At 42.2% G+C, this 14,342-nt stretch overlaps 2 protein-coding genes across 2 annotated transcripts; one reads left to right on the forward strand and one right to left on the reverse strand.

The window, feature by feature from the left end:
- Window positions 1-88: 88 nt before the first annotated feature.
- NHP2 (NHP2 ribonucleoprotein) lies at window positions 89-4,810 on the forward strand. Its single transcript, XM_070937135.1, has 4 exons — window positions 89-285; window positions 400-469; window positions 1,876-1,981; window positions 3,271-4,810. The coding sequence occupies exons 1-4, from the start codon at window positions 126-128 to the stop codon at window positions 3,394-3,396; spliced, it is 462 nt and encodes a 153-aa protein (XP_070793236.1). The 5' UTR covers window positions 89-125; the 3' UTR covers window positions 3,397-4,810.
- Window positions 4,670-14,342, reverse strand: RMND5B (required for meiotic nuclear division 5 homolog B). Its single transcript, XM_070937134.1, has 9 exons — window positions 13,886-14,342; window positions 10,497-10,642; window positions 9,347-9,481; window positions 8,136-8,236; window positions 7,649-7,815; window positions 6,696-6,861; window positions 6,528-6,630; window positions 6,270-6,424; window positions 4,670-5,481 (listed from the first exon to the last, which is right to left on the reverse strand). The coding sequence occupies exons 1-9, from the start codon at window positions 14,022-14,024 to the stop codon at window positions 5,418-5,420; spliced, it is 1,176 nt and encodes a 391-aa protein (XP_070793235.1). The 5' UTR covers window positions 14,025-14,342; the 3' UTR covers window positions 4,670-5,417.

Below are 14,342 nucleotides of genomic sequence, written 5' to 3' on the forward strand. Positions count from 1 at the left end.
ATAATAATTAAAAAAATCTCTATGGTGGGTTTTCCCAGGGTTCAGTGCTCTGAGAGCGGAAGCGGAAATAGGCTAGTAGTGGGTAGAAGTGGCGCGTGGGTCTCTGGCTTCTTCGAATTGCGGCTATGGGTCGAGTCAAGCACCAGGAACCCGAGGAAACGCCGGAGACCGAGGCAACAACCCCAGAACGGTCGTACCACGAGCTGGTCACAAATGTAAATGCTATTGCGCGGCCGTTAGCCTCTCGGAAGCTCACACGCAAACTCTACAAGTGCATCAAAAAAGGTGCGTGCGATGTGGGGAGGGGAGCCCTTCCCGGGTGGGCTGTGACATGGACTCCGTTTGGAGCTTTACTGTCGCTTGGGATCTTCCTGAAAGCTCTCCCGTTTTATTTTGTAGCATCGAAGTTTAAACAGATCCGGCGAGGGGTGAAAGAGGTCCAGAAATTCATCAACAAAGGCGAAAAAGGGTAAGAACCTGTGATGCTCCAGGCGGTGGAATTTTTGTGAGAGCTAACCTTCGTATTTCCGCTTGAAGTAACCGCTGTGGTGTGCTTTGGTCTACTCTAACTCTAAAGCAAAACCTCTTTAAAATCTATGAAAATATAAATGCTTAAATTAGCTTTTTCTACACTAAGTTCACAGAAACTAGTGTTACTCTCTAAGCAAACTAGAGACATACTTTCTGTGTTAGCGATAATAATTAATAATAATAATAGTAATAATAATAATAATAATAATAATAATAATAATAATAATAATAATAATAATAATAATTTTATTTCTATACTGCCCTTCTCCCGGAGGACTCAGGGCGGTGTACAGCCTATTAAAAGCACAAAGACAAACATCAATTAAAAATAATTAAAATTATTAAATAGTTTCGGCTCAAATTTAAAACCCCCAAAATTTAAAACCCCTAATTTAAAATCATTACATTGGTAGCCCGGCCTGGTGGAACAGCAGGATCTTGAGGGCACAGCGAAATACACGGAGGTCGGAGATCTTACGCATTTCCGGGGATAGTTCATTCCACAGGGCAGGGGCTCCCACAGAGAAGGCCCTCCCCCTGGGTGTCGCCAGCCGACATAACTTGGCCGATGGCACCCGGAGGAGACCCTCTCTGTGGGAGCGGACTGGCCGGTGGGAGGCTATTGGTGGCAGAAGTCGGTCTCGAAGGTACCTGGGTCTTATGCCATGGAGCACTTTAAAGGTGGTACCTTGAATCGCACCCAGAAGACCACTGGGAACCAGTGCAGCTCGCGCAGGAGGGGGTCACGTGGGCACAACGGGTTGTGCCCATAACGACCTGCGCGGCCGCATTCTGGACCAATTGGAGCCTCCGAGTGCTCTTCAACGGGAGCCCCATGTAGAGAGCATTACAATAGTCCAGCCAGGAGGTGACAAGGGCATGAGTGATCGTGCGCAAGGTGTCCCGGTCCAGAAAGAGCTGCAACTGGCGAATCAGGCAAACCTGATAAAAAGCCCCCCTGGCCACGGCCGTCATATGCTCTTCTAAAGACAGCCGTGCATCCAGGAGGATGCCCAGATTGCGAGCCCTCTCTGTGGGGGGCAGAGATTCACCCCCAATAGTCAGCGATGGCACCAGCTGACTATATCGGGACACCGGAAGCCACAGCCACTCGGTCTTGGATGGGTTGAGTCTGAGCCTATTTCTCCCCATCCAGACCCGCACGGCCTCCAGGCAGCGAGACATCACATCAAGGGCATCGTTGGGGTGGTCTGGGGTGGAGATGTTGGGGTGGTCTGGGGTGGAGAAACTTGTTTGAGATTTTCCATTATGCTGAATGTTATATTTTACTAATCCCAAGCACTTTAACCAAGTGCTAAAATTACTTTGTCTTGTTTCTCATAGAATCACAGTTCTTGCAGGAGATACATTGCCTATTGATGTTTATTGCCACATCCCCATCATGTGTGAAGACAGGAGTCTTCCCTATGTATATATTCCATCTAAAACGGTAATAATTGGTTAAAGTTTTCTTCCTGCTGGTCCTTGAGAAAGGAATGAATGTATAAAATGGGTCAAAATTCAATAGAATTTTGTCTCGCATGATCATTTTATTTTCCTATGTAAACAGAAATAAAAGCTCAGATACTTAGATATGAATACTTAGTTTTTCTCAAAAGCTACTATTTATCTCTACTCTTTAAATTCCATGAAGCGAATGTTGTTGATTATTAAAATTATTAACTATTATTGTTCATAATAGTTTATGAACAAACCTTTGTATATTGTTTTGTATCTTTTCAGTTGTGACTTGAATATATAACAAAACTGGGTGCAATAACATGTTAACATTCAGAAGCTGGAACTCTAAGCTAGATTCATTTTATAGATGGCTTGCTGAATAACATATGGCAGGTGTATCAAACAGGCGGCCCACAGGCCAGATGCGTCACACGCAAGCCACGCCTACCCCAGCTCTGCAAATTGGAAAAGCATAGCGTGACAGCAATGTGACGCTGCAGGTTTGACACCCATGACATCTGCATTCATACAATAGTCTGTCATATACAAGATTAAATTATTGCTTAGTACAGTGTTTGAATCTAGCTAATAAGTGCATATTAGATATTCAGGCTGCAGATCCTTATAATACCAAATATAGTTTCAGTATAATCATGTCCAACTATTGAATATGATACTAATACATGAATTTTAATTAAATAGCTAAAAAGTGGTACACGTCATGTTTAAAGACTTCAATACCATATTTTGTTAATACTTTGAGGTTATGAGAGGCCAGTTAATATTTAAGTCCCTGAGAATTCCTTCCTAATGTGAGCTCAGAAGTTGAAATGACAGGGAAGTGGTAATTTAAGAATTTTAATGCCTATGATTCCCATGTATTTTGTCCTGCAGGTGCCATGTTAAATTTTAATCTATTTTTTGTATAAGGTTTGTAAATATGGATGGTCATACAAAATCATTGGAATCCCTAATATTTATTTCCTTTAAATTATTTTAATATCTTAGCAAGATCATTTTCTCACATCAAGAGTGAATTCTGAAGCATTAAGTAAGCTTTATTTATTCTCAAGTTGTTGAAATTTGATTTCCATTTCTTAAAACTCAGTGCAGTTGCTGAATTAAGCTTTAGAGAAGTTAGATCTTCACCCTGAGGGGGCTAAAAATCAAAATTTTAAAATACTGGATTTGTTTAGTTTGCAGCTTGAAATATGTATGAAAAAAGGAGACCTTTTGTGTGATCCAAGAAACTGAATCCTTTTCTTCTTTTGCGTTCAGGATTTGGGAGCAGCAGCAGGCTCAAAACGCCCAACCTGCGTTATCATGATAAAGGCTCACGAGGACTATCAAGAAGCTTACAATGAGTGCTTGGAGGAAGTGGAAGCTCTTCCCGTTCCTTTGTGACGAACATTGATAACGGATGCTATTAAGACTCCAGGATATGATATACTGGATTCTATAGGCTTTATGTGGTTAAATATCAGTTTCATGTCAGTTTGATATGACAGTTGGCCTGGATTGTTGCACTGAGGAATATATCAAGTGACCTATTGAGAGCCCAGGAACCATGACAGCTATACTGTAATCATCTATTTTTGAAGAGTTTTGATGGCAATTCTTGCTGGAAATTTGTGTTGAAATGTTGGCCAATGTTCAGCTCTAAAAGAATTCTAGACCATTAGCATAGAGGAACTGTTAAATAATAAAAATATTTGTATATATGTTGGCCTTATCCAATTCAATATACTATAGTCTTACTTGCTTATTTCAAAGCAGGGGTCCCCAACTTCTGGTTCATGGACCAGCATCAGTCCACAGCATGCCAGCAGCCGGACCCGCAGAAACAAGCAAAGCCCCATCCACGGGATGCAGGCATTACATGCCCTCTCTGGTCTGCAGAAAAACCTCTATCCACAGAACAGGTCTCTGGTGCCCAAAAGGTGCTCCAAAATACCTTCAAGTTGTGTTCCTCTCTCCTTGGGGTAGAGAACATTTCTTGCCTCACTGTACGCTCCTTTATGCATACAGAAATGCTATTAAAAATTTTAAAATACAAGTCATCTATAGCCTCTTTATGAAAGGGCAGTGTTATTTCAACCCTTGTTAACTAGATCATACTGTATTGCAGAAGCAAATATGAAGCATTCAAAAAAAAAAAAAAAAATCCAGCCCCAGGCCAGCTAAACTAAGTTGCTTTATACAAATTAATCTTACACTGAAGATTTAAATAGAAGTTTGTAGGTATTGCATTGTATGGTAACATGCAAAGCAAACGAAAAATAACTTATTTCAATTTGTTTGTTTCCTGCTACCCCCTTTAGTTGTCTGATATGTACAAGATTGGATGGAACTGAGAATACCTGCAGCAAGATAAAGCCTCTGGCTACTCCTAAAGGCTATAGTGATTTTTTCAATTACCCTTTCTCTCATGTACAGGTTTTTGCTTCAGAAAAAGGCAGCCTCATTTTGTAAAGCATATGTTGTAAGCATTAGTTCTTACTTGAAGCCTCCAAGTTAAAATAACGCTGTAACACTTTAGAAAATTATTTCGAGGAATTATTTTGAGGAAATCTTAAATCTTTAAGATTAGTCCATGAGAACACCAATCCTGGATATTAGGAATAATCTATGCCTAAGGATATGTCTAAATTAAAATCTCTAAGGCAGATTTAAAATCCCTTTTACATACACAAAATGAAACATTTTATTACAAGCTGTTAACACCAAACTCTTGTTCATTACCTATACAGGTTTTAGATTTACCAAATTTAAATAGTACATGCTCTGATGCTATAAATTGTTTATATAAGGAAGAAAATTGATCCTGACTTTTGAGTTTTTATTTCTCTACTTAAATTTGTGTATTTGTATTCATATTCTAAGGAAATATTCCACTGTATACTCATCTCTTAGTCTCTGAAGAACAATATTGTATACAGAGGCTGACTTAAAATGTTAGGAAATGCCAGTAATCTTACAATTGTCCTCATTTGCATTTTAATTTACTTGAAATTTTTCTTCAAAACAGGAATAAGCTGGATTCTCCACATGCTTTTCAGAAACACATTTCTGTTTTCAAGAATTTGGTAATCTGTAAGCATTAAAAGTGGGGAATAGAGGGTAGCAGCTCCACATACAGCGCTTGTGGTATCCAACAAGAAACAGAATTGTGACCAGGGACAGGATAAACTCTACAACAGGAGTAGTGCCTGTTCAAGCTGCCAGGATGAAGCCAAAAACAGGCAGATATGGAGTATACGTACAGGATATTGCATTGCCTCAACCTTTGAAGTTTTTGTCTGGTCCACTAAACCAATCAGCTTCCATTGTATAGCAGCTGTTATATTAAGCAGGACATTATAGAGTTCTGCTTGCACACAACTGCTGTATTTGAAGAGCCTATTTCATAACAAGTCTTGCCATTATCAAAAGATGAGGCGTTTTCCATCGGCTGGGTTTTGTTCCATGGGGCAATATGGACACTTCAGTCTGCAAAATGTAACAAAAAAGAATTAAATCAGGACTTTGGAATCTTTACCAGAAACTACTTTTGTAACTAATATGAAGATGATCCACCCCACACTCCTGGAAAACTGGCAGCAAATTCTGTTGTATGAAAGTGTGATGGAGTGATTGTGCTGGCACCACAGACATCCACGCCAAGTCTATCGTCTGTTACTGAAGCTTGCTGGGCTTTAGGTTTGTTTCTTTGTTCTCGGCCCAGTTTACTTAATGTTTGTTATGAAAAATGGGAGCGCTACGTGTCTTGAGATTCTGAAGGAAAAGCAGGATAAAAATCTTAATATTCACCAACTTTGTTTCTATTTTTGATTCCATATTATTTTTTTTAAAAAAAATCTAGATTTGGTTCCATAATGTCAGTTAAGTCATTCCTTTTTAAGATGTGTGGACCTCAACTCCCAGAATTCCCCAGCCAGTATGTGGCTGGGGAATTCTGAGAAATAAAGTCTACACATCTTAAAAGTTGCCAAGTTTGAGAAACATTGATTTGGAGTTTTTAAAATAGCCTTGTTCAACAATTGAGCTGAAGGTAGCAGACATAATGCAGCCATAGCATATATATATATATATAGAAATTTTAAAAAGTATTTTGGGGGAAAGTTTTAGTAAATACATGGTATTTACATGTATAAATATGGGATGAATAAAATATATGATCTAACTGCAGTATGGAAATGGAAATAGTTCAGGCAATTACTTATCTACTAACCCCATAACTTTCATTGAGATATCAAGATTTGATGAAAATCACTCACTTCCCTCCATTGATAAGCTTGTTGAGAGCATCTCTAGAAATAACATGTCCACAAATCAACTTGATAGGTGGATTGGAATCTGTGGTCTGTTGGCGCAGGATGGGACATGCAAAGACTGAATGATACCAGCATTTCATTCCTAGCTCAACTTCAATCTGTTAAGAAAAGTTAACTTTAGCATGTAGTTCTATTCATTTTCTTTAGCAAAAATCCCAACCCATCCTATAGTTCCTCCCCAGAATGGGTTAAGTAACTCACAGGCAGCTCATCCTTGTGGCTCCAGACACCTGTGCATTGTCTCTGCTCAATCACAGCCTTGATGTTCATCAGAACTGGCAATGCTACACACCCTGCGGCAAAACTGCAGAGACAGAATGCTCAGTGCTGCCCAGTACAGCCCCCAGTCCCACCTGAATGAAGCTTTACCTGACACTAAGAGGTGACTCCACTGAGAGACCAAGCAAGGAACATGCATCACGAGTGAAAGTCTCACAAATCTCTGTCCAATGACTTTCATCCAGTAGATGCCTATATGGAGAATTCTGAAGGCCTAAGCGTAGGTATACCAGACTTCCCATCATCACTTGGATCTCTGTTCAGTAAAATACAGGAAGTGCCACTTCAGTGAACAATCTTCACTAAGGCCACCTAGGCCTATTTCAGAACGAATTGTAAGAAACTGGTGACAACACAAATGAACAGGCTGAGGAGACGATTCCATTGTTTTGAATCAAGGAATTCACCAGTTTAGTTTACTTCTTGTATTAAAACTGGGGAGAGAACACGTAGACCATGGTTTCTGGAATTCTTTTCTACCCCTTCATACCAGCTGCACTCAGTCACATGACCAGGTGGGAGGAAGGCGAGGCTTAAGAATGGAGCAGCTGGTAGCATTCCAAGGGCTGTCCAGCTGCTTCTCCCATATGAATGAATTAAGGGGAAGTTTTCTGGAATGCCTTTCTTCAAAGCCCCAAGCTGGATCAGGCCATTTTCAAGCTTGATCTTTTGTCAGCTTTTCCCACTATGCCAAATCTGGTCCTGTTTTTTTCAGTTCTCAGACAGGTACCCTGCTGAGAGATGAACAGGCTCAGTCCCTTTCCACACTCTCTTTCCACCATCCCATTGGGTTGGAGAGAAAAGAGGAATAATGAGATTCCAACATTCTTTAGCTTTAAGAGTTGTTTGAAGCAACAAAATCAGAAATGAAAGCCATCAGTTCTGGCAACTATAAAGAAACATTATGAAAAACAATCTTAATACAAATAAAATGTGTTATTTTACCTTTGTCAAGGATGCTGAGCAGAGCATTAGCCCAACAGACCTAGGAAAGAAGTATTAGTCCATAGCAAGAAAGCAGATCCAAGGAAAAAGTGTCCCACCTTGCTTGTGTAGGTGGGCAAAGGGTTGAAAGTGACGTGCATAGCTCAAGGCCTCCAACTCCTTGCCGGGGCCGCCAGAAAGAAGTCTGATGAAATGGAGCCGATGCAGCTGAAATTCCAGAGTACTGTTCAGATCGGCCAGCTGCTGCCTGTGGAAGACTGCCCAGCTAGGCAAGGTACATTATTCCCTCAGCACCAGAGTCTATAAAGGAACTGTCCTCAGAGTGATTATAATGAAAAAAAGACACTGCAATGTTCCAAACTCACATATCGGCTACAGGAGGTTATGAATGCTGCCAGCTTGTTTTTAAGTGAAATCTCAGAAATGTACTAGATTTCATAGATGAGAAACAAAGCATCTTAAAAAGTAATTAAAAACTAATCAAAGTAAATTAGAAACCTAAACTAAAATAATCAGATTAGGAATTATAGGAAGAAAAGAACCGGATTCCCCAAAGGAAAACAGGGCCCTGTTCTAAAGACTTACCTCAGAGCAGGTCCCAGGTCTTGTTTGTGCAGAGCTTCCAGAATGCTGTTCAGTTCCAGGAATGGTTTTTTGAAGTCTACATCCACATTCACAGTTGATTCCTGCCAAGGAGAAACCAGAAGTTGATTGAAAAACAAATTGCCTTGCCTTCTCCTGAAAATAAAGGAGCAGGCAAGAAGTGGAAATATCTGCAGATGGAGGTTCAAATAAAGATTATGGATAATCATTGACTTACGACTGGTTGCTTAATGACTATTCAAAGTCACGATGGACCCCTGAAAAGCTACTTACAAGCCAGTTTTGAAGTTACAATGGCCATAATCCCCCACCCCACACGGTGACATGATCGCATTTTGAGTGCTTGGCAAGTGGCTCACCTTTACGGCCATTTGAGCATCTCATGATCACATCACCACAATTTGCTATGAATTCTGCTGTTTTCCAGTGTCTACTTCCAGTTTCTGGCAAAAAAATGCATCTGGGGAAAATGGATTTGCTTAATGAGCACGGTGTTTGCTTAACAACTGCTACAAAATATGTCCAAAAAAAAAATCAGGTCCAGTCACATGATGCCTCAACTTATGACTGCAATGATTTATGACCATAACTGTTATATGTCAAGAACTACCTATAGCCATTTCAGAATGGACAAAAAAGATATACAACAGAAGAGAGTAATTGGGTCAAATGCTTCTCTGGTACTGTAGGTACTGTAGGCAAGAAAGTAAGTTTGTGGCCAGCAGAACTGAATAACCTAACTGAAGCATAAGCCAAAAAGGGTAACACAATGTAGGATTACAACCATAATGTACTATACATAGTCCTTACTTACTGACCATTGGTTCAAAGTTACAACTGTTCAAAGTTACAGTGGAGCTGACCAAGGAGATTTAAGCTAGTTTTCAAAGTTGCAGTCATTGTCACATGATCATTATTTGGGTTCTTGGCAACTAGTGCACATTTATGATAGTTTCAGGTCCCATAATCATGTAATCACCATTTGTGACCTTCATAGCTGGCTTCTGATAAGCAATGTCAATTGGGAAGCAAGCAGGAAGTCACAAATTGCACTCACATGATGTCAGCTTAATGATCTGTGGCGATCCGCTTTACAACCACATAGCGACAGGGTTGACAGTCCCAACTCTAGTTGGTAAGTGAGGACTTCATGTATACCATGCAAAGATTTCTGTCATTAAAGAGGTTAGTACCTGACACAGTTCTTCAGCCACTCCCAGCATTCCTTGTTGATAGAGATGTTCTATAATTGCCAATACCAGGATCTGTTTCTCTTGGGTTTCCCAGACCAGAGCAGGGACAATGCCACACAAATCAGCATCAAAATTCTGGAACAAAAATTTGTGAAAATGAAAGAGAAGCAGATGATCCTTCAATCTGTATTTCAGAAAGGAAGCAAAGTAACTTGCTAGAATGATAATTTGCCTTATCTTTAAACATATAAATATGGTGTAAATTCTAGCAATTTAAAGAAGGATGCTATACCATCTATAATGAAAGCTAGATAGTCCTCAAATGAGATTAAACTTCTTCTCTCTGATGAACAGTATAAATTGATGCTCGATATGAAAACTTGAACATTTCTCTACTGTGCAAAAATATAGGAGATTCTCATTCACAGGCCCCACCTCATATACCTCTACTTAATGCCCTTAATATTTTTATTCCCAGTGATGACTTACAACCAAATTGCTTCTTTATTAATTAATTTCTAATAAGAGAAGCCCACACATCACAATTATTTGGCATATAACAAATAATATGGTTAGCTACTTTACATAATATGGGTAGTTCTCATTTAGCAACTACAGTTGAACTGGCAACTTGATCATTACGTGAAGCCATTGCTAAATGAAACCAAAACAGTGTCTATGATCTTACTTCAGCTTTCCTTTACTTTACAGACCTGCAAAGGTCATAAGTGCAAGGATTGGTCAAAAAGTTACTTTTTCATCACCACTATGATTGCAAATGGTCACTAGAAGAGGCAGTCCCTAAATGAGGACTACATGTAGTCACATTTTGGAGAACCATTTGCTTGCATACCTCTTGGACCATTTTTCATGCAATATTTTAGATTCAGTATAATGTGAAGAAAATACAATGCTTATGAAGGTTGAGAAAACAGAACAAGAGTGTTCTTGTACTGTACTAAATGAGTGTTTATGCTATTAAAGAACAAAACAATAGAACATGCATATTTCACTAGTTCATAAGCATTCCAAAATCGACAGCATAAAATATATAATAATTGGGGTAACATCTACTCTCATGGCTCCCAATTTAAAATCCAAAGCAATTTCCTTCCAACCCCCTGCCCCCAAATTAGTGGAAGATACTTACTCTATCTATTGCTTTGCCCACGCGGGAGATACTGCTGTGAATATCTTTGTGATCTGAAGCTAAGTTTTGAACAGTATCCTTAATTTTCTTACAGCACTGGGACATAACAAGGGAGAGTGTAGCAGAAAGAGGTCCTCGCTGCAAGGCTATAGTAGGAAAAGCAATGACATTTTAGTTTTAGATATCACCTCAAGTGTTCAGTCTGTGCTTACTTGCAACTTTCATTTGACATAAATAGGTGAAGATATTTTATGGTATCCTCACCTGCAGGTATTTCACATTTGGGGAAAGGCACCACTAGATGCAATTCAGTTCCATATAATAATAATATTTTCATACTCAACATTCAAACTCACAAGTATCTTGGAATTCAATTGTGGAAATTAAAAGAAGACAGCAATGAAAATAAACCAGTTGTTGTATAATACCACAGAGAAAGTACAACTTCTGGATCCCAAGAGATGGCATTGTTTCAAAGAAGTCCCAGCAGTATGGCCTATGTGGACAGGGAGATACCCTTGGGACCAAATACTGGTAGTTCCCAAATAATCCAGTCCTGTCTTTACAGGTATCAACCAGCACACTGAATTGCACCCAGACCCAGAACGTTATTGGTAGCCAGTGTCAAACTGGCATAACAAGCAATGTCCACAACTACTTGCATCACTGCATTATGGATCAATTGAAGTTTTTGGATGTTCAAAGACAGCACATTGCAATTGTTCTGATGGGAGGTGACTGTGGGTGATCATGAGCAGGGCCCATAATCCAGAAATGGGTACAAACTGCGCATCAAACAAAGTTATGCAAAGACACCCCTGGCCACAGCTGCCAACAGTTCTTCAATTTGGATCTGGGAGTCCTGGAGGACCCCAAAGTATGCACTGATTTCAAGCAAGGCAAGGTAAGACTGCTCAGTGTCATAGATCAATCCTCTCCAGTTTTGGGACCTTTGGAACCTAAAACCTACAGCCACTTGGTTTTGGTAGGGTAGAGCCAAATCCTGTTCTTCCCCAACTGTACTCTTGCAACCTCCAGACACAGAGACAGAGCCTCAATACCTTCACTTGAATTTGAAAGAGGAAAGATGTACAATTGAATATTACCTGCATATTGTATTGCATTGTAACAGCCAATAATTAGATTGATCATTCATTCATTCATTAGAATAAGAATAAGAATAATTTTATTTCTATACCGCCCTTCTCCTGAAGGACTCAGGGCGGTGTACAGCCTATTAAAACACAAGACAACATCAGTTAAAATAGTTTAAAATTATTAAATGAATTCGGCTCAAATTTAAAACCCCAGAAATTTAAAACCCAATTTAAAATTGTTATGTTGATAGACCAGCCTGGCGGAACAACAGGGTCTTGAGTGCACAACGAAACACCCAGAGGTCGGAGATCTTACGTATTTCCGGGGGCAGTTCGTTCCACAGGGCTGGGGCTCCCACAGAGAAGGCCCTCCCCCTGGGTGTTGCCAGCCGACATAACTTGGCCGATGGTACCCTGAGGAGACCCTCTCTGTGGGAGCGAACTGGCCGGTGGGAGGCTATTGGTGGCAGAAGTTGGTCTCGAAGGTACCCGGGTCCTGTGCCATGGAGCGCTTTAAAGGTGGTGACCAACACCTTGAATCGCACCCAGAAGACCACTGGGAACCAGTGCAGCTCGCGCAGGAGGGGGGTCACGTGGGCACAACGGGTTGCGCCCATAACCACCCGCGCGGCTGCATTCTGGACCAGCTGGAGCCTCCGAGTGCTCTTCAAGGGGAGCCCCATGTAGAGAGCATTACAATAGTCCAGCCGGGAGGTGACAAGGGCGTGGGTGACCGTGCGCAAGGCGTCCCGGTCCAGAAAGGGCTGCAACTGGCAAATCAGGCGAACCTGATAAAAGGCCCCCCTGGCCACGGCTGTTATATGCTCTTGTAAAGACAGCCGTGCGTCCAGGAGAACACCCAGATTGCGAGCCCTCTCCGTGGGGGGCAAGGATTCACCCCCAATAGTCAGCGATGGCACCAGCTGACTATATCGGGACGCCGGAAGCCACAGCCACTCAGTCTTGGAGAGGTTGAGTCTGAGCCTGTTCCTCCCCATCCAGACCCGCACAGCCTCCAGGCAGCGAGACATCACATCAAGGGCATCGTTGGGGTGGTCTGGGGTGGAGATGTATAGCTGAGTATCATCAACGTACAGATGACACTTCACCCCAAAACCACGGATGATCTCACCCAGCGGTTTCACATAAATGTTGAACAGAAGGGGCGAGAGGACCGACCCTTGTGGCACTCCCCATGCGAGACGCCTCGAGGTCGACCTCTGCCCCCCTGCCAACACAAACTGCGAGCGGTCGGACAGGAAGGAGGAGAACCACCGCAAAATGGTGCCCCCTATTCCTAACCCCCTCAACCGCTGCAGCATGATACCATGGTCAATGGTATCAAAAGCCGCTGAGAGATCTAATAGGACTAGGACAGAGGAGCAACCCGTCCCGAGCCCTCCAGAGATCATCCACCAACGCGACCAATGCCGCGTTGGTCATTCATTCATTCATTCATTCATTCAAACAAGCTCAGTTTTGGCTAACCTGAAAGGATATACTTTTTATTGAATTAACCCATTTTCTCAGTTTACTCAAATACATTTGACTCATAAACTAATTAAATGGGCTGGGTTCACATAACAGGCTCCACAACCTGTACATCTAACTCAGGGGTGAAATCCAGCAGGTTCTGACAGGTTCTGGGGAACCGGTAGTGGAAATTTTGAGCTGTTCAGAGAACCGGCAAATACCACCTCTGGCTAGAGGTGGAGTGGGAATGGAGATCTTGCAATATCCTTCCCCCAGGAGTGGGGCGGGAATAGGGATTTTGCAGTATCCTTCCCCTGGAGTGGGGTGGGAATGGAGATTTTGCAGTATCCTTCCCCTGCCACACCCACCAAGCCACGCCCACAGAACCGGTAGTAAAAAAAAATTGGATTTCATCACTGATCTAACCAAGGACAACACTTAAGGAAGGTTGTTTAAAAATTTCACTAGTTTTATTAAGTGTGTTTGGTTCAATAAGCATGTAAAACATAAAATCTCCCAAGCAAACTCAACTTCCTACAGTTTCATGGATCAATTGTGTGCATTCTTTTCTGGCAACAAGATAAAGGTGGTGGTTTTTTTTCCCATTGTGTTCTTCCAGGATGCCTATGACTTTCTAGTGTAGGGTTTGCCGTGGTGGTCTCTCATCCAAAGGATTAGCCAGATCCGGATCTGCCTGCCTTTTTATGACCAGATGGCTGATTACGTTCAAAGCCGAGACCGCGATCCCAAACCCCTTCCGCGCCTGTCAGGCAATGCGAACCTGCCGCAGCCCTGCCTCCAAGGCAGGGGCATCCGTACCTGCAGCGCCCAGCTCCTCCCTTAGCTGGCTGACGTAGCGCAGCAGCTCTTCCAGGCCTCGCTCACAATGCTGGCCGTAGCACAGGAACTTCTGCAGCACTTTGTCCACCTCCCTCTCTACGCAGGCGCACCGCTCCATTAGCCCGGCCTGCCTGACACGCTCTGAGGCGGAAGGAGAAAAAGCTTCCAGTCAGGACAGTCGATGGTGACCTTTCCAGGCGAGAGCCCGGGCGCGGGGCTCGGCTGAGGCGGAAGGTCCTCGCCGGTTGAACGCCGGCGGCGCTGACGAGAAGAACAGGAGACGAGGCCAACCAGCCGGGCATCCACCTCTCTTTCCCCTCTTCCCAACCCCGGTTTAAGGGAGAGAGAGAGAGAAAATAGTTCGGGGACGGGATTCTGCCTGTGTCTCGGCTCACCCCGTATCGACCCTGTGGGATCCTTGGTGGTTCCTATCACA

This window comes from Pituophis catenifer, unplaced genomic scaffold (assembly GCF_029215685.1).
Source record: "Pituophis catenifer annectens isolate HBS135680 unplaced genomic scaffold, rPitCat1.0.hap2 SCAF_2, whole genome shotgun sequence".
Classification (NCBI taxonomy): domain Eukaryota; kingdom Metazoa; phylum Chordata; class Lepidosauria; order Squamata; family Colubridae; genus Pituophis; species Pituophis catenifer.

Excerpts from the sequence above, each read along its gene's own strand:
- NHP2 (XM_070937135.1), top strand. The coding sequence starts at position 126 with ATGGGTCGAGTCAAGCACCAGGAACCCGAGGAAACGCCGGAGACCGAG. Across the intron at positions 470-1,875 it reads ATCAACAAAGGCGAAAAAGG|AATCACAGTTCTTGCAGGAG; the intron begins GTAAGAACCTGT and ends TGTTTCTCATAG. Across the intron at positions 1,982-3,270 it reads TATATATTCCATCTAAAACG|GATTTGGGAGCAGCAGCAGG; the intron begins GTAATAATTGGT and ends TTTTGCGTTCAG.
- RMND5B (XM_070937134.1), bottom strand. The coding sequence starts at position 14,024 with ATGGAGCGGTGCGCCTGCGTAGAGAGGGAGGTGGACAAAGTGCTGCAG. Across the intron at positions 10,643-13,885 it reads GGAGGAGCTGGGCGCTGCAG|CCTTGCAGCGAGGACCTCTT; the intron begins GTACGGATGCCC and ends TTCCTACTATAG. Across the intron at positions 6,631-6,695 it reads GAGTCACCTCTTAGTGTCAG|TTTTGCCGCAGGGTGTGTAG; the intron begins GTAAAGCTTCAT and ends CTGTCTCTGCAG.